Below are 22,393 nucleotides of genomic sequence, written 5' to 3' on the forward strand. Positions count from 1 at the left end.
GGCACTTAAGGGCCTTGACCTAGGCTACCTCAAAGACATGTCCAGATGGTACCATCTATTCTAGTTCTGCTAAGGACTTGGCCGTCCCCACGCACAGATTGACCACCTGGGATGGCAGGAGCAGTGTCCTTTGTACGGCCCAATATTGGACCTCCTTCCCACTCGAGTTAAAAATGGCCACCTCCCTTCTTGGGTTCAAGAAGGGTTTAAAAACCTGGCTTTTCGGGCAAGACTAGTTCTTCTTTAAACTTCTGATTCCAGTCACTTGTCATGAGCAGCGTCAAGATGACCCCGAGCAATGATTTGCGCTTTATAAATAATAATAAATCAAACCATGAGCACCCCAGGGCCATTCATACATCATAGGACACTAAGACAAAGGACTTGCATTTCAAAGAGATGCAGGTCCCCCTGGAGAGTTGTAGATGATGGGGGATTGGCGCACTCTAAGGAACTACATCCTTGGTGCCCCCATAAACCCATTGGGCACACAGACATTTTGGCGCAGGAGAATTTTTACATGAGGGAGGAATTAGATCAGAACATGACCTCATCTGTAATAAGAAGAAAACCTCCCAAAAGGTTGATTCAAAATTGATCCTCGTTGAATGTCCAGTCTTGAGATCAGCTGGCTGCGAGAATGACAGGGAAGCCAGCCATTGGCTGGAACGGAATTGAAAGTAAACAGATATCGCGTCATGAGTGATGTGCCGCTGAAGTGAGTGAGGCCATTGATGCCAGAACCCGTGAAACTCCAGTGACGTATGCGAGGACCGGTGGTGATTTGGGACAGTGGTCGCCAGGAGCTAAAGGGGGTTTATGATACCCCTTCAAAATGCTGATGCCACTGGCGTGGAAAGGGGTGAGACTCTTTGGGAGTGTGTGGGGGAAGAGATGGGGAATGAGTGAGAGTCCAATGAATTGTATGATGTCATTACAATGGAAAGAAGGATGCCCCATTGAAGTGGACGAGTCCAATGATGGGCGCTGTGTGATTCTTCATTCACGTGCCGAGGCCTGTGATGGTAAAATTAGTGAGACTACCAACGTGATGGCAGTGATTGACCAATCAAAAGTGTTTCCATAAATTGAGTGAGACTAGTGATGTGGAGAGTGAGTGATACTTCATTAAAGGGTATGACATGAACAATGAGAGTAGTGGGACTCTGCGCACGAGACCAGTGCTTTGCGGTTGCTTTCCAGTTCAAATGATGTCTTTGAGGCCAGTGATGTAAAAAAGTTATTATACACTCATACGCAATTTTCATCAAGGGCCATGTGGTGCATTGGCTTTGTGTGGTGTCACTGTCGGGGTAATGGTATGGCTTAACATGGAGCCTCAGGACATATCTGTTTTGATACCCTTAATTAAGTTGCAGTTGAAGACTCTGTTCCAGAGATCATAGGGGCCTCTTGGTCTAGTGTGTACTTGTACCTGTTGTTGAGGTGTCATTGGGGTTCGTGTCTCATCAAACTTTTGACAGTGCCCTGTCATCCTGTCTGTAAACTTTGAATTTTTTTTGGGGAAGATCTGCAGGAGGGGCAAGTCCTGTGAGCAACCATAAATCGAAGGTTCTGCTTTATGTGAAATAGAAGTTGAGTAGTCTTCAGTGTCCCCTTTGGACGCATCTTTTGTGTATGCAAAGGGCTCTCTTTTGGTACCTCCAAGAATAGGTGTGTCTTGATGCATCTAAATCCCAGTCTGCGACCTCTATTGCTGATGGTGATTCACTCTTACATTTCTGGGGAGGGGATGCCAGGGCAAACCTCTTGCCTCCTAACTGAGGGTCAGATGTATTAAACTTTTTACAGAATGGATACACTCCTGTTTGCTACTATTTTCATGTCAGAAATGTTTTTCCACTTTGAGAAATTAGTTTAGGAATGATTATCGTTTTTGTATTTGAAAGGGACATGTTTGGGCGTCTCTAACACATACTGAATCGGTGTCCTAAGTATCACCGGTTTTCGACCATAATTCCGGGCACAAACCAATTTGTAAGTAACAGATGTCCATTCTGCAATTTGTTTTGCAGCTTCAGAGGGAGTAGGCAGTGGTCTACTCTCACTCTCACCAATGTTTTTCAAAACTGAATACTTTTTTTTTCTCAACCGTTTTCTTTAAGGAACATAGGACTGTTTGATTTTTTTTTTCAGTTTTGAGATGTAAAAACAGGCATGATGGTCTGCTGTACCCCATTTTTAATAACTTTGGGGCATATTACCAAGCAATAGCGATAATTATGTATCGCCGACCTGCGGCGATTTTTAATCGCAGATAAACCTTGGTATTATCAAGGTTTATCGCAAATGCGATAAAAATCGGCCGCAATGCATGAATATCGCTGAAAAGTCCGCGATATTCAGGCATTACCGAGCTAATGCTCTTAGCCATGTTATCCACCTCCCATTGGATAACATGGCAAGAACTGCTCAGGGCAGGTGTTAGCTTTTGGAGATATTCGCGCTTAGCACGAATATCTCCAAAAGTTGGTAATAGGAGATAGCGATGTTAGCGACTGTTTCCAGTCGCTAACATCTTGGCACGCCCACTTTGCATGTCATTAGTGATACATTTCTCTGACATGCAAAGTGGGGCCTAAGATGGTCGTTATCTCCTACTAACTGGTGTTAGCGACAGCTAGGTAATAGGGAGATAATTTTATCTCCGCTTTCTTGGCTTTTAAAGCCAAAAAAGCGGAGATAAACCCACTTGATAATATGCCCCTTTATTTTCCGTTTTCTTCATTACAAAAGAATTACACAGGTATGTTCGTACATAATTTCGTAGTCATAAATTGTCTTATCAATTCAAAATTAGTGTCCTATGCATTATACAAATATATTTGAACAGGCCCCAGATGGTAGAACCAATGGCATTAATAATCATATGTTAGATTAGGGTCCAATTTGTATCCACCCCTTTCTCTGTTGTAAAAAAGTTCAGCAAATACACCCCTTATTCTCCAAAGCCAACATACATCTCGATTCGGCGTGCCGACCGTTGTACACATAAAACCATTTCAAGTGGAAGGACGGAATCACCCCACTCTCTCAGGGACAATGCCACGTTCCAGCTGGGACTTGGATTCCTGTCGAAGGGTCTCGATGTACGACCTGTAGGGTCCCCAGATATCTTTGGGGCGAGATGCACTGGACATCATACTTGCAAAGAGCACACTATTTACATTGCAATAGGCGAGGCTGTGTAGCATACTCTGGACATTTGGTAGAGTTTTCCGCCCCCAATGCAGGGCCACCTCTCGCTTCGCTAATAGAAGACCTAGTGAAGCAAACCTACAGATTTTTTTGGGGAAATTTACTGTGTACCCCAACAGGGCTACTTCTGGAATTGGAGTCAAAAGGATGTTCAACATCTGTCCCAGCGTGTGGTGTACACGCTCCCAGTAGTCGTGTAATTTGGGGCATGTCCAGGTGAGGTGTGCGAAGTCCGCATGTGGAGCGCAACATTTGCGACAGTTGTGTGTCTTGGATGGGTCTATTGTGGGTGCCAGTGCTGGAGTAAAAGAAATGCGGCATATTTAAAATGTAAAAGTTTGTGTCTGTTGTTCAGGGAGACATCCTGTGTAACTGAACAGCATTTGACCCATTTGCTCATCTGTGATTGTTATTCCCAAGTCTTTTTCCAATGCACTGCGAATTTTGCTGTCATGACAGGTTTCAGTGAGGCCCATGCCTTGGAAAGCTTTGAGATCAAATGCGCGCTGTCTGCATTTTCTATGACCAGTGTTAGAGGGGGAAACGAGGCTGGCTCCAGTGGGAATGTCGGGAAAGTGGAACGTAAGGCGGAGTGGATGCAGCCCAGGACGAATTTGTCCATGATCTATGATAGTTGAAGCGTGTTTCTTCTGTGGGTGAACAGAATTTGGCCTTCTGGATACAAATCCCCCAAACTTGCTAGTTTGAATCCCGTCAGGTTGCGCTGCACCAGTCGTTCACCCGTAATGGGGATTAGTCAGGGTTGACGGCAGGAGGGACAGAGGAGTATAGCCCATCTATTCCAGCATAATTTATGCCATGCCCAGCTCATAGAGGAGACGGTCTGAATGTTGAATGGGTCTCTGGGGAAGCCCGTAGGTAGGACCGCCGAGTGGCGATTGGGAAGCACCTGTTCTGCCTCTGGTCTTAAATAGGGGATCCGGGCTTCAGGGTGGTACCAGGTATATGCATAACTACTCTGTGCCACCAAATAATAAAGCTGAAAATTTGGTACATTATAACCCCCTCTCTCATATGGTAACGTAAGGACAGCCATCGGACTCGTGCCTGTTTACCGCCCCATACCAGCCGGCTCAGAAGGGAAAGACGCATACTAAAAAATTGAGTGGTGAAAGGAATCGGTATGTGGTTGAAGTATAAAAATTTAGGGAGGACTACCATCTTTATGACTGCCACTACCAGCTAAAGACGGGGGGTCATTTTAGCCATTTCTCTATCTGAGTGGTAAACGTGCCCACTGCCTGCCCATAATTAAGACTTAGGGGCAAATTATCAAGCCCAATCTCGCCGCTTTAGTGCCCATTTTTGTCCGAAAAGGGGCAATTTAAATATTGCTCTATTATTTCCTTGAGTTAGCAGCCTTCTTTTCTCCACTTTGCTTGTCAGCGATTATTATAACTAATGACATGCAAAGTGGTCGTTCCTCACAGAACAACATGAGTAAACATTGCTAAAACTGCAGCGCAATATTTACAAGGATGCCCCAGACTCGCAAATCGATGATCAAAGTTGTGCTAAGGCCCCTTTATCTCAGGATTTTAACTCCTGCTATTAATCCGACTTAGCCATCTGTAACATGGGAGGTGATCTCAGGACTAAGTCCACACCTGTCTATTATCAAGGTTTACATTATCGCAGGTCATTTTTTGCTGCTTTTCTCTCGCTAATGCATGTTATCACCCTCTATCGCTGGATTTTTCACATTGCCTGGGTGAAAAGCGTTAATAATACGTTGCTAACCCGGCGCTGAAATCCAGTGATAGATGGCGATAATGAAAACCGCGATTTGCGATAATTATCGCATGTGCTTGATAATATGCCCCTTAATATTTGAGCTGAGTCTAGATGAATATGAATACCTAAGTATTTAACCGATTATGTGCACCATTCTAAAGGGAACTCAAGGTTCCATGGCTTTGTGTTGTTTGTCTATGGTGGTCTGCTGTACTCTTCAGGCCACTGTCCCTGTCTTTGCAGCCAGTGGGAAACAGTTACTATTTGTGACCTGCCAAATGAACATTAATTAGGCAGGTCCTACTCGATGCCCCTCGGGCTCGGTATTTTGCGAACCAACCTATTAGTACTAAAGTCGGTTCGCAAAACTATATACTGGTCACGGAAAGTCGGATCGCAAATTTGTAACACTTTGTATGACCAGTATCTTCTTTACCAGGGCCAGCTTCATGGCGGTGCGACCAGTGCCACCGCACTGGGTGCTGGCTTCCAGTGGGCCCCGTTTTGCAAGTTTATTGTTATATGAAAGCACCTGCTGCTGCCGCGCTCGTTTCCTCCTGCAATTTCCAGGCAACAAAAATATGTCAGGATAAATCCGGTGATTAAGGCTCGTCCTGAAGAGAGATCGGAGTTTTGTTTCATTGGGTTTTGACCCACTATAAAGTAGTGCAGAGGGTTAATATGCCTGTTGCAGAAAACAAGTACCTAGCAGGTTACCAAGTGCATAGAATGTAAATAGGTCAGTGGGTTACTCGTTGGAAAGGAGAGGTCATTTTGTCACTTGCATTTATAGGTTAAAATCCTAACATAGGATTTGAATTTATGAATTGCAAGAAACAAAATTATGTCTCTTTTAAAAGCAGTAACCCATTGGCCTACTTATATTCTATGCACTTTGTAATAGTACTGAACCATCAACTTTTATCAAAGAACTGCAAGCACCCTGCAAAGTGTAGATTTGAGCAAAGGTTAATGTAGCAAAAAAGATTATTTAGGCAGAAATCTATTCTCATTATTAAAAGGAACCCCCAACTATGGTGTTACTTTTTAAATTCTGAGTTTGTGCTTCTCTAGACCAAGCACTAATAAACTATTCTGCCTACCAGTATGGATGACATGTGGCTTGTCCTCGGTCTTTTATAACATTTCCTATTTACTGAGTTACACATGTATGATTTATTGTCTTCTGTAATGTGTGTGATGCAAAGTGCTCTCACACCCTACACTGGCATGAGTGGTGCTATATATGTATCTGAGAGAGTGTGCTATATATGCATCTGAGAGACAGTGGTTATGGAGACTTGGGTACTGTTAAAGCTGGTGTTGAGTGAATCCGTGGTGGAGGTGGTCCTTGGGGGGCGCCAACAAACATTGTCGCACCGGGCGCCACCAGCTCTAAAGCTGGCCTGTTCTTTGTATTTCTGGCCCAGAGTCGTGCGCAGCAAACGAGGCGCCTAAGCCTTAGCAAGCACTGTGCATGAGAGGGCAGCGCACCGCCACCTGTAGTTCCCCAAGCTCACCACAAGAGAGCGTCCCTGCACTCAGCATTGAATGAAAACATTTCATTTTCTCATGTACATCCACAGGAGGCTCAGAATTTCGCTGAGGACAACAGCGTTCTGTTCATGGAGACGTCGGCGAAGGACGACTACAATGTGACCGAAGCCTTCCTGGCTGTGGGTAAGCTCAAACATGTCAGCTCACTGTCATTATCATGTGTTGTGACACAATATAAGGAAGCCAAGCTATTGAATAAGAGGCAAGCAAATGAAAGTGACACTAAAGCTAACCAATGGAGAGGAATCGGCAGGCTCTAAGCCGACTGTATGTTTTGGCTATGGTCTACAAGAGGTCTTTTGCAACCAGACAGCTAAAAGCTGCATCGTAGGCAAGACCTAAGGCTTAGGCAATGTTCGTTCATAGTCTCAGTTTAATGATTACAGGTGGTTGAGGGCACTGGCGAGGAAGGGGAAAACTCACATTCTTAAATCCCCTTCTCAAGTACGGATCAAGTGCACCTAGTATCAAGAAGTCAGTTCTCAGTTCATATGCCCACAGAGAATATGTGAATTTCAGAGTGCCAAGCAATAGGCAGCATGTCGTGAAATGCGACAAGAGCTCAGTAGATGTGGCAGAAAAGGATGCTGGGTACCGCTATACTGGGATGCAAAAGGTTGTAGTATCCTCTGACAGCTTTTCAGGTGGCCTCCCAGCAAGGTCAACAACAACACATCTGCTGGTGGCTATGTCTTGCAGGAATGCCATTAGAGCATTTTTAGAAAGGATGATTGTTGAAATGTAATGCTCTGAGGATGCCTGAACCTGGAAAGACTTGTATGTTATCATTATGGGCCAGGGGTACATAAATAGGATGAGAGATTGGTGCATTGCATTGTTTTGCAGGTCAGGCCTCATGTCATAGCCCTGTATAAACAACTATTGAATGGCTAAATACTTGGGGGCGTATTTATGTGCCCTTGCGTTACTTTTGCGCATCAGGTGCGTCACTTTTTGTGACTCACCAACAAGGTAAAAAATGTGCCATGGTGCGTAATATTTACAAAGTGACGCATCTAGATTGATGCGTCACTTTGTAAACCCCTGCGTTCAGACGCAAGTAAGCCTCGTAGAAGTGACAGTGAAATTTATGAGATTTCACTGCGTCACTTCTAGGACGCAATATCTTACGCCTGCCTCACAGCAGGCATAAGACTGACGCAGGCACATTTGAAATGGGACTTGCCCATGTGAAATGACGATTGATGGAGTTGCATCACTTTCGTAACACACTCAGCAATGAGTCACTTTTGCACCTACAGATACGTCAGAAATACTGACGTATCTGTGACTCCTTGCGACATGATGCGTCATACTGTAAATATGACGCATCCAGCATGTCGCAAGGAGGGCGCAATGAAAAGTGACGCATAGCTGTTTTCACGCAGCGATGGGTCACTTTTCATAAAGGAGGCCCCTGGGGTCTTATTTACAAGCCCCTTGAGTCGTCGGTGCGCCACTTTTAATATGAAAAAAAGTAACGTACCGGCAGCGCAAGGGTCTTGTAGATAAGCCCCTTAAGTTCCAGGCAGCTCCCTTTAGCCCCAGCAGATACTCTCCGTAGTGCAACCCTTCATCTATGTGCTTATGTTGATTCTTTCAGTAATTGTTCTCATTGCTGCACGGGGCATACCATTGAAGATTTAAGCCTCAAACTCTCTGTCTGAAGGACCACTAGAAAGTGCTTTTAATTTGAGTGTTTAGTAGGCAGTTTTGATACAGATAATTTTTGTTCTGAAAATTGGCTTCTCGGTTTCTAGTCCCTCGCATTTTGCCAAGCTAGAAATCTTGGAAGGATTAGCGAAAGTCACTGGCAGCTACAGACGATACTGTACATTAAGAGCATATTGAGCAATTAAAACACTAAGGGGCTTATTTACAAGCCACTTGCGATGCCGTTGCCTCACTTTTAATATGGGAAAAGTGATGTCCCGGAAGCGCAATGGGCCTGTAAATTGGCCACTAAGTTTTGTACCTTAGGAAAAAATCATGTTTTTCTTGATGCGATATTGCTCAAATGGGAAATATCGATGTGTTCCTGTCAGATTCCTAATCACTTCCTGAAAGATTTAGTGGGAACCCTCATAGGATTTTGATTTTCCAAATCAAAACTTATCTACTTGAAAGATTTAATACGAATCCTGATATTTTTTGAGTTTACAAATTTAATGGCATCTACATTTCTACTTCAAAGTATAGCATTCCCTAGTAGGCAAGCTAAGTTTACTAGTGTTAAAGATATTTCAAGTCGGGCCACTTTGACCTAGGCCATATTTTGGGTCAAAATGAATATTCAAATGTCGGAAAAGTAACCCTTTGTTTTAGCAAAATCTGCAACCCAGCTGTAGAGTACGGACTTGTAAATGATTAAGAAGAAATTATTACATTGGTCTGTTATGTGATGCACATCATACGATTAGTTGCAGAAGTACTTTGATCAGAGTAGCTGCAGTTATCCGTTTCTCATTGAGGTTTAAGTGCAGAGTCAAAAGATTCCTTAACTTCTATTAAATCCTTTCCATCAAGTGAAATGATCGAATAGTTTTTAAATTTTTGAGCTACAGAAGATTTGTGGGCCATGTGTACGTGTCAATCAAATGACAGGTCTTCGTTTAAGGTGACGCCCTGATTATGTGCTGGCTCCTAGTAGTGGAGTGGAGAAGGGGAATGTGTCACCAGAATAACTAAGAGAATCTCACTCTTGGGAGCAATAAAGGAAATCCAGTTGTTCATCCGCTAGTCCTGAGAGTCTGTCCACAACATATATATATATATATATATATATATATATATATATATATATATATATATATATATATATATATATATATATAAAATATATATATATATATATATATTTTTTTTTATGTAGTTTTATATATCGCAAACTTGACCCGCAGGTATCGAGTATCAGAGCACTTTAAATAGCACCAGTTGCGTTACACGAGGACACATTCACTTACTTTTTTTTGTTAGGCACGGGGAGATTAAGTGATTTGCCCAGAATCACAGGATGTTCAGCGTTGTTGCAGAGACTCAAACTCAGTTCCCCAGATTTGAGGTTGACCGCACTAGCCGCTAGGCCAACTCCTCTCCACTGAAGATCCTCTGTTATATATTGAGATTGGGGTACAAAAGGAGGTGGTGATGGACGGAGCATCTGAATCAATCAAACACTCACACCCAGTCAAAAGATCTGGGTTTAATCCATCACCGTTCTTTAGCCCACTCTGCCACCCCAGTTCAGACATGGCTATATGCAAATCAGTCTGACCCTGTGCCTCGTGGGAACAGTCCAGCCCGAACTGCCAAGCCATGTCTTCCCTGGACCGGAAACAAGCTTCCGAGGACCGGTTTCTGGCATTCCAGCCGTCTTCAGCCCGGCTTGCTTGAATCCAGTGGCAAAGTGAGCAAGGGACTCACGTCTGAGCATACCCTGCCACACTTATGGCGGCCAAAAGCGGTACAAAAGGGGGTGGTGATGGACGGAGCATCTGAATCAATCAAACACTCACACCCAGTCAAAAGATCTGGGTTTAATCCATCACCGTTCTTTAGCCCACTCTGCCACCCCAGTTCAGACATGGCTATATGCAAATCAGTCTACCCTGTGCCTCATGGGAACAGTCCAGCCCGAACTGCCAAGCCATGTCTTCCCTGGACCGGAAACAAGCTTCCGAGGACCGGTTTCTGGCATTCCAGCCGTCTTCAGCCCAGCTTGCTTGAATCCAGTGGCAAAGTGAGCAAGGGACTCACGTCTGAGCATACCCTGCCACACTTATGGCAGCCAAAAGCGGTACAAAAGGGGGTGGTGGTGGACGGAGCATCTGAATCAATCAAACACTCACACCCAGTCAAAACATCTGGGTTTAATCCATCACCGTTCTTTAGCCCACTCTGCCACCCCAGTTCAGACATGGCTATATGCAAATCAGTCTGACCCTGTGCCTCATGGGAACAGTCCAGCCCGAACTGCCAAGCCATGTCTTCCCTGGTCCATCACCACCCCCTTTTGTACCGCTTTTGGCCGCCATAAGTGTGGCAGGGTATGCTCAGATGTGAGTCCCTTGCTCACTTTGCCACTGGATTCAAGCAAGCCGGGCCTTAAATTCCCCTGTATTACATACAAGTCTCCTCTAAGGTAGACCCTAGGAAGCCCATAGGGCAGGGTGCTGTGTCAGTAAAAGGCAGGATATAGCCTAACGGCTAGAGCGAACCAGGTTTTAGTCTCGGCAGGGGGCTCAACATCCTGTGATTCTGGGCAAATAACGTAATCTTCCTCTGCCTAACAAAAATGAATGTGTCTGTCTGTAATGCAACTGGTGCTCATATAAAGTGCTCTGATACTTTCAGATCGTGTTCACGCTATATAAAACTCCCCCCAAAAATATATATACTTTGAAGTTTTACATGTCCTGGTAGTGAAAAATTCCCAAATTCGTTTTTCACTATTATCAGGCCTACCTCTCCTACCTATGAAATTGTAATGATAAACCCTCTTGAATAGTAATGGTCAATTTATCATTAACATTTTTAAAATGCCACTTTTAGAAAGATTATATTTTCTACTGATGCTTCAGTACATGTCTGGTGTGGGTGACAGCTCAGCCATGTGCATTCCCTCTAGACTGCCACACACAAAGGGAGCTTAGATGTCACGGATGGGCCAACCACATCCTAATGGGCCATCCTGGACAGGATGGGAGGGAGGAGCTCGGCAGCCTCACTCTTGCTCCTGAATAGGCTGTGTACTGCCTCCACACAAAGGACTGCGTAATCCCCTGTAGTGAGTCTGGAAGCAGGGCAGGAAGGGAGGATCTCTGTGCACTTCAAATCCCCTCTTTGAAGTCTCCCTCACTTCAAAGGCACCACTCGGTATCAAAACTCGACTTCTGACCATACCAACTCAGTACAGTTCTGTACCTGTGGGAACTCTGCCAGGAAGAAGGACTGCTGTGCTTCTGAAGAACTGCCACTCTGCTGTACTGCTGCTCTGGAAGAATTGTTTTTCTGCCGTTCTGTGCTGCCTTCTGCCTGGTTTGAAGGACTGGACCTGCACCACTTGAACCGAGAGTGACTCAGAGGGATTGTCTGCTTGTCTCCTGTTTGAAATCTCAGGGACACAAAAGACTTCCAAGTACTCCACAAACAGCACCTGCCATATGAGAGTCTTGCCTGGCAACGTGGTGCCAACCCAGTCCTGGGCTCTTGGGAGTGGGTATAAAGTGCTGCACCATACAAAATACACAGATCTAGAGTGTTGGGCAGATTGGACCCACATGCTTAAGCAGCAATACTTCATTTGCACTCAATGATCTCAGAATATTTCTCTTCCACACAAAATGAACTCCACACATTGCCCAAGCCCATTGACACAATTAAACTCCTCCCTTATCCATCGATACGTTTTTACCTGGGCTTTCCTCATTGTTGCCATTCCTTGTCTGTTCATCATCTTTTCTGCTGGGCTGAACAAAACAAGATATGTCTTGAACCTTTGATTTGTGGCTAAAAGCACCACAAGACCAAAGGGAACAAAGGATAGTCTGATAAATAACTTACTGAAGAACTCCTGAAAATGACACCCAATAAAAGAGTGATGCAAAGACTTTGGAGACTTTCCAAAAACTCCATTTAGCCCTGCTGCCTGCCACTTATGCATATAGATGTGTTCTAGGCTGTGCAAGCATATGACAGGAGCTGTGTGAATAATGCTGAAAACCGAACCAAGAAATAGTGCAACATATTCTGGAAGCTGATTCAAAGCCCTGAAGAGCTTTGACTCCACCACCCTCATAGCAACTTTTTGAGGACCTGCCAGGACAGGAGTGCTACAACAAACCACTGCTTTAGCTTCACCAAGTCCCATTGACTTCCGCACTCCCAAGACAGTCCACTCTGTTTCAGATCTGCAGAGTTTTAGATGTAGATGGTAGTGTCTTTGTTTATTGACAAGCTGTGAGAAACTGTGGCAGTCTTAGTTCTCTACCTGGCCTTTGGCATCAGAGTTAGCTGGAAGACTTAACACATTGTGAAGATGAAAGTTATAGCTAAATCCTAACGGTTTTACTTTGTCTCCAGTAGGTTTCCTGTAATTTTCACATTTTGATTCAGTTTGACTTAAATTGTACTCCCCCCAAAAAGCAAATCAATGTAGCCCCTGGAACAGGGAATAATTTAAACTGATATCTCCAACCCAAATATCAAGAAGAGAACCTCCTGGTGGATAAAAGCATAATAATACTTTTCAGGGTGCATAGCTGAAGCCAGGAGTGATGTCTACTTGGCTGCCGGTAAATTATGTTCTGTGACTTCTGGCACCAGGGAACCCTTTTTAATGAGAGTTAATGTTTACAATATTTATATGAATTTTTCTAACATTAGCAATCATGAACAATTGCAGTGTGCGTCTATGGTGAAGTAAGTATTGCTACTGTTCTCCTCCTGTTGGTAGGTTTAGCTGTACCTGACATCTTTTCTTTTTAAACGAAAATGATAAGTACAAGGTGGAAGATTGTTGCTGCTCACAGAAACCACAGGAACAAACTGTACCCCACCTTCTCTTTCCCAGTTCTACTCTAGAGGGGATATATATAATTCTCACTGCCATCAAAAGCCTTTTCAGAAGACCTCTGAAATGGAAACATCCTTTACCACGCGGATTTTACTCCGCAAGGCTTTAACAACGCGTCCATTACAACGCAAGTCGTAACCACGACTTGCGCTGGAGGACGCTAGAGGATTAAGAATAGTATATTCCAACACCTTCCCTAGTGTCCACGGGGACTGGTGTTAGAATAGTAAATTATACTATTCTCAATCCGCGCCCCAACGCAAGTCGTGGTAACGACTTGCGTTGTAAGGGACGCGTTGTTAAAGCACGCATTGTGACAGTACGCGTCGTACCGTCATACATCCCCTCTGAAAACATGGCTATTTGTTCTGTAATAGTTCGCTTCCTTTTTGCAAACAGTGTACCTCTGTTGGCGGGATACCTGATTGATTGGTTGATTGATTCTCCAACAAGAGCAGTACTTGTGATTTGCTAATTGCTTGGTTCCTAGTCAGACCCAAAGCTCAAATACTGTCCTTAGCAGTTCATGTGTACCTCCTTTGGCCTTTGTTACACCTCCCTTTACAACCCCTATCATTGTCAAGATCGATTCACCATGGACATACAGCCATTGAAAAGTGTTGTGGAAACCTTTTTTTGTCGCAAGATATCCAGATATTTGAAGAAACAGTGAAATATCTGTTCCTAAATCTGGAGACAAAGCAAGTTTTATGGGCAACACTTGTTAAACAAAGAGTCTTAGAAGCATGATTTTAAGGTGATGTTTGGCATTTTCCACATTTTTACTAGTTGATTGAGAACAGAATAGTAGTTGTCATTATATTGTAAGGGCCAGAACAAGTATTCAGATACGCTTCTGTGTATTAGTGTTTGTCCATTGTTTCCCCAGAATGAGGATCACAGTCAGTGCTGTGGCACAGTTTTTTGCAATCCCAGAGGTCAACAGAAATAGCACAGTGTTTATTGTAGGTGGGGGGTTGGTTATATTATCTTCTCCCACAGGATATTGTTGATCATTGTTTTCCATGAGAAAGGATTGTGATCCTTTTAGTTTGCGAACACTTGAATCAGAACCCTGTTTAGAGGACCGCAGGGCAAGGAGGAGCTACCAGACCCAGCCATGTGAGCCGAGACCTTTTACTACTGATGTCCTGGGACCCCGGCTTCTGTAGGACCTGAGCAACTGGTCCAAGTATCCCTTCGGCACTTGACTCTCAGTAGTAACGCGGGTCGAGCAGTCCAACCCTTCTCAGGAAAATGAGGATACGGGGGATTGAACACAGGATCACAACTCAAAAGATGCGCAGCAATAAATAATGGGCCAGTCAAATACTTCCTTTTATGAAAAAAGTATTTTATTTTACCACTATCAACACAAAGATAAATACGGCATTCACAAACAACTTCCACAGTCCCCTGGGGTCAGGGCTCTAGTGTTTCTTCAGGTGGTTCCACTCCCTCCTTGTTCTAGTTATAGCTGTTATTCCCCCTTCGCTATAGGCGGCATTCAGGTGAAATCGCACTAGTAGTCTGATTCTCAGGAGACCCAATCTGTATTTAAAGTCAAAAGTGTTCCAGCCCTGAAGAGCTACCTTGCAAGCAGGTTTCCCCAGTGGGCCCATGCCCCGAAATAAGTCTAAGCCACACTTGTAGGACTGGAGTCTCCGAGCGTGCCCCCTCCACAGGAGCAGGAGTAGCAGTGGATGTCTCTGGTAAGTTCTTTGCATGTAGGCCAGGCAGGTTGTGCTCGGTGGTCCTCAAGTTTCTCCACACAGCTGCAGTGACAGAAAGTTCTTCATGGCTTCTCCAGGCTGGTTGCGATCTTTTGTTCTTCTCTATGCGATTGGGAGGGGGAGTAGTGTGAAGACCCTTAACCTGATCCCCAGTCATGGTATAGGTATGTAGGGATCTCCACAGCAGCCTCACTCCTCATGTGAGGATTTTGACCAGGTCACGGTGATCTCTTCTGGCATATGGGGGTACTGTCTCTCGACTGCGCACACAGGCTTTGACCCGATTGGCACAGCAGATTTCCTCATGGCTGCCCCTTGTGAAATACGGGGTCGCCGGCTCCCCGCCTCACAAGGGACAAGGCCATCTCAGCACAGTAATCTCTATCTCACAATGCACACGGGACTTGGCAAGCAGAGAAGAGCTGGTGCTCCAAGCTCGAGGGCAGGTGGTCTTGGATTCCCTGGGTGATGCCCCTTCACCCAGCTGGGAGACTAGCAGGCCTCGGCCCCCACTCCTGTTCATAGACTAAAGTCTTGCAGAGCTTATCCTCCTTGCATCACCTGACTGGCTGCTTGATAGTTGACAATTTCTGGTGTCTTAAGCTCCCCTTCTTACAGTCCATTTCCAGACACATACTGTGATTTAGAGTCTGAGTCTTTGAAGTTGATGTTAGGGTTCTGCTTCCTTTTGAAGTGCCCACTCCCCTGCCTTCTCTTCCTCCAGAAAGTAGTCTGTCACAACAGGAGCGACTCCAAAGCTGACAGCCCCAATACAGAGTCCATAGGAGTGACTAAGAATTCACACCTGGATGTCAGCCAAAGTGATGTGTGTATAAAAGGTTTAGTCCAGGGCCTCAACCCTTCTCTTTATGATTCTCTAATCAGCCCCATCTCCTTCCTGAGATGTGCCCAGGCCCCTTCCTTGTGAATTCTCTCAATCAAAGAGCACCCTTTGAAGTCTACTGGGGAGCCTGTCTCTCCCTCTCTCCAGTGTGCCCCACCTATCTTACAGAAATGCAGGAATCTATTGGAGGGATTTCTCTACCTCCTCATGTCTTCACCATGCAGCCCTGGCTCTCGCAAAATGCAACTTAGAGTCTGCCATGTATTGTACCATTCACAGGCACACACACACAGCACATGTATACATCATACATGCACAGCACTACATCCTTTGTGCATTGTACTACTCACAGGCGCACATACACCCATCACATACATATAAGATACACTCGTTGGACAGTACTGCAATTGCCCTGTATTGTACCATTCACAGGTACATATACATCATCAAGCACATGTACATCACACATGCACTGCTCAGCACTACACACCAAACCGATGTAGGCCAAGGGTGAGTTAAGCACACAGCAGCTGAACTTTAATTGAATGAGCCTGCAGGCCACACTCCAGTGATACAGGCAAAAAGGACCTGTTTACTCCTACTGATCACTACATGGTATTCTGCCACCACCGCCCTCACCCGGCGTAACTCCTGGTAAAGGCAGTAACCTTTTACTACAATGAGGGTAGCACTTTCGACACCCCTGCCAGGACAAAAAGACAACAATCTGTGAGATAGGCCTATTTTATGGTGCACATGCATCTCCTGTGTTTACCCATGACAACAAATATCAGCATTCGAGATCCAGACATCAGTAAAGCTGGGCACTCAGGGCAGGAGAACTTTTCTGCCCTAACAACTTGATTATATATAGCTCGGAAAAAGGCTTTTAAATTATTGCAAATAGCACATTTGGGTTCCGATTTGGGGTCCTGATGCTGTTATCTCGTATTCTTTGTCTATACTTTTTAACGTTTAGTTGGTTATATGATTTCTATTGTATACTTTTTCGTTTGTATTGTGTATGTGTTTTGAAGTTGTTACTTTACCTGAGTAACAACTCAGGCTTATTTACTGAAACAACTGGGTAATATTGTATCATCTCTTAGTTGAGTTATTTTATTTCTACCAGAAATACTTTACGTAGTGATGCGCACAAGAAGACACAGATAAGTAGGCACCTGAGGAGTGTTCTGAGAGACGGATGTTGACAGTCTATCTATAAATCATTACATTTAACATTATGCAAAGATGCACCTCTTACACTATCCCTACTGGCCAATTTAAATTAAACCGTCAACACGTTGAATGTATTCACCTATACATATGTGTATCAATGGATTTCGTTAACATTGATCATTTGATAAATGCTTCTTCTTACTGATAATTCTATGTAGCAACTATATATTTATATGTGTGAGTGAAGGTATCTTAAAATTCATGTATCTGTCTTTCACTCTGTTTGAAATATTTTCCATGTATGTGAATAGGTATTTGTAGTATTCACGTCCACACACGGTAGATGAAGTTAAAGATGTTTATTAGAAGATATGTAGATAAGGTGGAACAGCCCCACCAGGAGCATCCAGCATGATGCTCAGTCCAATGACAACTGAAGGCCTTAGCCCACAGATTCCCAACATTCTCATGCACATCATAACTGCAGCATTCTACAGACTGGGCTAGTGGTGGAGAAAACATGTATATAATATAAACAAGGTGCAAGGATACTACATTATTACTATGGTTTTATTGTGTATGTGTAACTATTGATACATGCATCTAACATTCTAGTGTCCATACTCTTATATAATCTGTGTAATTTATGTATTGATTCATTTTTATATTTACATATGTTTATCTATGTACAAGTGAATCATTAATCTGCATGGAGCTGTATCTATGTATCAGTGTTGTATCTTTGTATCAGCCTCTTGATTTATTTGAGTCGAGATGCCGCTACATCAAAGGGTGCAGAGAAAAGACGGGTCAGTGCATTTATGTTTCACAATTTGTATGTAATACATGTTGATGTCTATGTCTATCCGAGTATGCATATATCTATGTAACGATGTATCTACTGCATGCATTGATGGATCATAGTTTCCCTTTATCGAATTACTTATGTATCAACTTGCTCTGGTGAAGTGCTCCTCTGAGACGCAGCCTTTCTCACTGACACACTTTTACCTTCCTCCACAGCTCAGGAGCTGTTGAAACAAGAGCAGCAGAAGAAGCTGCACAGCCTGTGGAGCTCCTCGTGTGCAGACCCTGAAGAGGCCAGTCTGGCAGAAGGGCACAAAGCATGCTGCCACAGCTAGGAGAAGGTACCATGCCACTGCTGCAGTGTGCCTGGCACTCATTTGGGACGTGGCGGTAGCAGAAGCGCATTTGGAAGGAGATAAAATGTATGGCTATCGGAGCTCCACATATGAGGCTGTCATTAATGGGCGGCTGCCAGGCGGGGGCTTGAAAGGGTTGGGGTACACAAGACTGTATGAGAAGTCTTACAGCCTTTACAGCATCTCTAAAGAGGGATGTACGACGGTACAACGCGTGGTATTACCACGCGTACCGTTACAACGCATTTATCACAACGCAAGTCGTTACCACGACTTGCGCTGTAGGGGTGCTGGACTTAGAATAGTTTAATTTACTATTCCAACACCAGCCTACGTACAGTAGGGAAGGTTTTGGAATAGTAAATCTACTATTCCTTGTCCTTGAGCGCCCTCCAGCGCAAGTCGTGGTTACGACTTGCGTTGTAAAAGACGCGTTGTAACTGTAGCGCGGGGTAACATCCGCGTTGTAAAGGATGTTCCCCCTAAAGAGGATACCAGGTAGACAGATGCGGGAGGTGAGGCGGTACTGTCTGATCTTTTTTGGTTGAAGAATGTTTTCTGCCCTGCGTCGGTTCCAGGTCCTTTATAAATAGTTATTGGTTTTTTTTCAGGGAATTACTGAGCTCATCTACACAGATCCCTTGAACATGATTGTGTGTTTTATCTCCCATTAGTTCCTCCTAAATGTTGAGGGTGGAACTACGGGGCAGAGATGAATTGGCTAGTTCAATCTCAGTTTGCCCTTTTTGCCTACACTCTCTCCCCTTCCCCACCCCTCCCCATCTCAGATGAATCAATAAATATGTTTTTAGACGGCTCTTTTCACACACACAGATAGCAGGCTCACAATAGCAAGTGCTTTACTCACAGCCTATGACTGTGTTGTGGGCAATGCCCTCTGGCAAGCCCCTAAATTAGCAGTCTATTCATTATAATTTCTTAGATGTCCTCACCTCTCCTCTGCCAACCTTGTGCCCTGCCTTCTCCCGATTTCTAGGTCCCCCACCTCCGGTTGGACTGGCTTATAGGGCAGTAAGGCAGTGCCCGAAGGGCTGGCCTGACAGGTCAGTGGGCGGGCCACTTTTTGGCTATTTGTGGGACTGATTTATGGTCTGGTGCACCTGTTTTTCCCGTTGATTTCCCAGATATCACCACACACGTTGCCTGCAACAAGCTAAAATACATGTAGTCTTCTATACCTTGCAAAACATTTATACAGCTTGTCTTTACAATTTTAAAACTGCCCCAATTTGCACACATAGGCCACTTTTTTTAGCGATCTAATTCATTAATGGGGGCTACCTTTTTTTGGTCGCCAGGCCTATTTTCTGTCCCAGTCCCTCATCCCAACAGGTAGCATATCATGTTGTCTCTCGTCCATGCCCCATTTAGGTCTTTCATTTTGTGAGGAATCTGCCTCTATATTTTTCCCTATTGATAAATTCCAGTGATGGAAAAGAAAATTACAAAGGCAGATCCTGCAACTGGAAAATACACAGAAGAACACCAGGGAGAGGTTGAGCCTATGAAAGTTGCTAACATTTGTCCAGATGGCTGTGAACTAACTGAATTGTGCCAGATGAGTGACTGGTGTGCGTTTAGCCTACAGAAAGGGCTGGGTGTGTAGGGGGTATCACTGCCTTCAGCACTCTGGATGAGAGTGTTTATTTTGGTCTAAGCTAGATTTTAAATCACCTGTCGGAGGAAGTTGTTAGCAAAAAAGGTTTATGCATCTTTAAAGGTTGCTTTTATAATAGGTCCAAATTATGTGGTAGGATTGACTAAATAATGTGCCATGAAAACGCAAATTATGCAGTAAGGAAAGGAAAATTATGTTGCATATTATTTTATGAAAGGCACAGTATTAACTGACTATTTGGACATTTTGAACACCTAAGGTATCCCATAGCGCTACAAGATGTCAAAGTGTATTAAGACAGAAATGTGTACATATTTAGCAGATCCTTTTTCAAATGTTATTCATAAACAATCAATGAGTTTGCCTTGCATGGAACGCCATTGTATTAACACTTCCGTTCTACACCCAGAATAAAACTAATTTTGTAAAACATACAACATTATAGTCAGCTGGAAACAAGCATATATTACATAATGTTTGTAGTTAAAGGTGACTCTTACCCTACGCGTCCCAGTCATTTTTTCAAACTTGTTTTTAGTTTTAGGTTGAATCTCTGTTCACACTATAAAATTTGTAGAAAGATCCCCTTTCTAACATGAAACAGTCTTAAAGACCAATATTCAACGTTGTATATGGGTCATAAAACTACATTAATGGCAGTTTCTTGAAGGTTCCAGACCTTTAAAAGGGAAGCAAAATGTTTCAGTTTCTTCTGAATCACAATTGTCTTCTTGAAATAACTGATGAAATCATAAATTTGCTTGAATAGTGAAGCGAGCATTTTCATGACCGAGTCATTCCTTGTATCCCATTTAAATTACTTTAGAAAATACAGCCTTTTCTTATCTGGTGCACACAGTAGCCCTTACCCGAGTCCTTCAACAGGGAGTGGAAGGGGTATTTAAATCCGCTGGATATGATTCTCACCTCTTTAATGCCTGAGAACAGCAATCCTTGTGTGAAGAATCAACAGTCAACGTTTGCAAAGTGTTTCACACTGCTTTGTCCCCAGTGGTCAGCATTTTAGTAATGCTTTATCTGTTTGAGGTAGAAACTGCATTTTGTTGTGGAATCAGGCACTTCAATTCAGAGTGGAGTTGTCTTAGTGCCTGCTTATGTGGATTCGCAGGTTGGCAGTAGGATCTATGGACTCTCAGTCAAGTGAAGGATCAGGAAAGTAGACAAACATACTGAGGGATAGCTGTCCATAGGCTATAGACCAAGCCAGGCCTCCTCCCTCTTCCACACCTGACATGGTGGTGGTTGACAATTCTTAAGACATGTCTCTCGAATAAACGGATTCTTTTAAGACATTTGAAATGTGCTTCTCAGACCTTCTGCCCTTTGAAGTTTTAATTCACTTTTTTTATCGGGGACTTAGATGATCATAGCCATGAAATTGAAAAATATATTTTTTGTGTTGGGAATGATGGGAAGAAGGAGTGCAATTTAAATATCAATTCAGTTTTGTTAATCAGTGCTTCTGTCTCTTTGGGAGCTTTCAAAAGGAAAAGCGGAAGAGCAGGACAAAACTACACACTATCCCATCCTTGTATTTTGTATTTTCATGGGGAAAGAATGGTGCTTATAGTGCTACATATGGCATGCCTATCCATACTTCCCTCCATACTTCCCAGCTGCCATTATTAGCAAGGCAATCTTGACTTTCAGACAGATATTTGAAGAAAAAAAATATATATAGTTTGCTTTTCTTCTTCTAACAATGTTGGATTGCACATTGTTCTGTTATGGGAGAGTGAGGTGGGATCATGGGAGTTGGCCATAAGGTCTCCTGCTGCATTCATCCAAATTCTTTAATTGTCCCCATAACGTATGTATATCTATCAACTTCAAATCAAATTCTAGAGTTTGTAATATGGTTTTCACCCACAAACTGCTGTTCTCAAATGGTAAGGAGACTGCTGAAGACCTTCAACTGGTTCTTATTGGAGGTAAGGATTGGATGGCCTGTAACAGCCTTCACATTCACAGTACAGCTGTCTAAAAACTGAACTGTTATGCTTTGCCTGTAAGAGATCCTTTTTAGCCTTCCAACGCATTCTAGGTCTATTTGTTCATATTTTAGTGGCTTCCAAGAAAGTAAGAAAGAGGGCCTTTGATTGTGATGCTGACTTACCATTAATTGCAAAAGTAGTTGTTCTGTTCATCAGCTACTTCTATTATATTAACAAACCGAGGTCCCTCATGCCTCTACTGTTCTCAGTCTATCTACACTGCCATCAATTCATGCCGGGAAGGATGCAACGCAAACTTATTCTACCCAAGTATTCCATCTTATCAGATTTGAAAGCTGCTGAGGCTGCAGAATACTGCATTATGCCTTGTCAAGAGCCTTTCCAGAAGGGGCCTCATCTTTTTAGCTAAAATGTCTTGTCAGAGGCTCCATGTGCAAGAGAGAATTCTTTTAATTGTTTACCTACAAAAAAAGAACACCCTAGTCCCAGAGACCTGAAAGGAGAGAATCCACCTTATTAGGTGTCTGCCAAGCAGTGTTCCTGACTTCCTGATTATTGAATGTTAAAATTTCTTCCAAAGGCAGGAAAGCTTTATTTGATCAAAGTCCTCACTACTTCAGCGATAGAGCTATGCTTCTCCCAGTCACTCTTGGTTTTTTAAAAGGTCTCTGAAAATGTACCTGTTCTAACCTTAGCAAAAGACTTTCCGAGACCCGCACCAAGATTCTGCAGTCCAGAGTTAGTTTGCACATTA

General features: G+C 43.6%; 1 protein-coding gene across 6 annotated transcripts in view; it reads left to right on the forward strand.

Annotated features, from left to right (window-relative positions):
* RAB17 (RAB17, member RAS oncogene family) overlaps positions 1-20,097 on the forward strand; it is a 71,923-nt gene extending 51,826 nt beyond the window's left edge. For 3 of the 6 annotated variants that reach the window (XR_013608740.1, XR_013608738.1, XR_013608739.1), the window contains 3 exons: positions 6,561-6,654; positions 17,885-18,328; positions 18,385-20,097. Coding sequence is in view for 3 of the 6 variants with exons in the window: in XM_078681358.1 (XP_078537484.1) it covers positions 6,561-6,654; positions 17,885-18,003 (213 nt within the window). In the remaining 3 variants the exon portion in view is untranslated. Of the gene's footprint in view, positions 1-6,560; positions 6,655-17,884 lie in introns of all 6 variants that reach the window. The other 3 variants (XM_078681358.1, XM_078681357.1, XM_078681359.1) reach the window with 1 other exon arrangement.
* The last annotated feature ends 2,296 nt before the right edge of the window (positions 20,098-22,393 follow it).

Source organism: Lissotriton helveticus, chromosome 3_1, assembly GCF_964261635.1.
Source record: "Lissotriton helveticus chromosome 3_1, aLisHel1.1, whole genome shotgun sequence".
Lineage (NCBI taxonomy): Eukaryota > Metazoa > Chordata > Amphibia > Caudata > Salamandridae > Lissotriton > Lissotriton helveticus.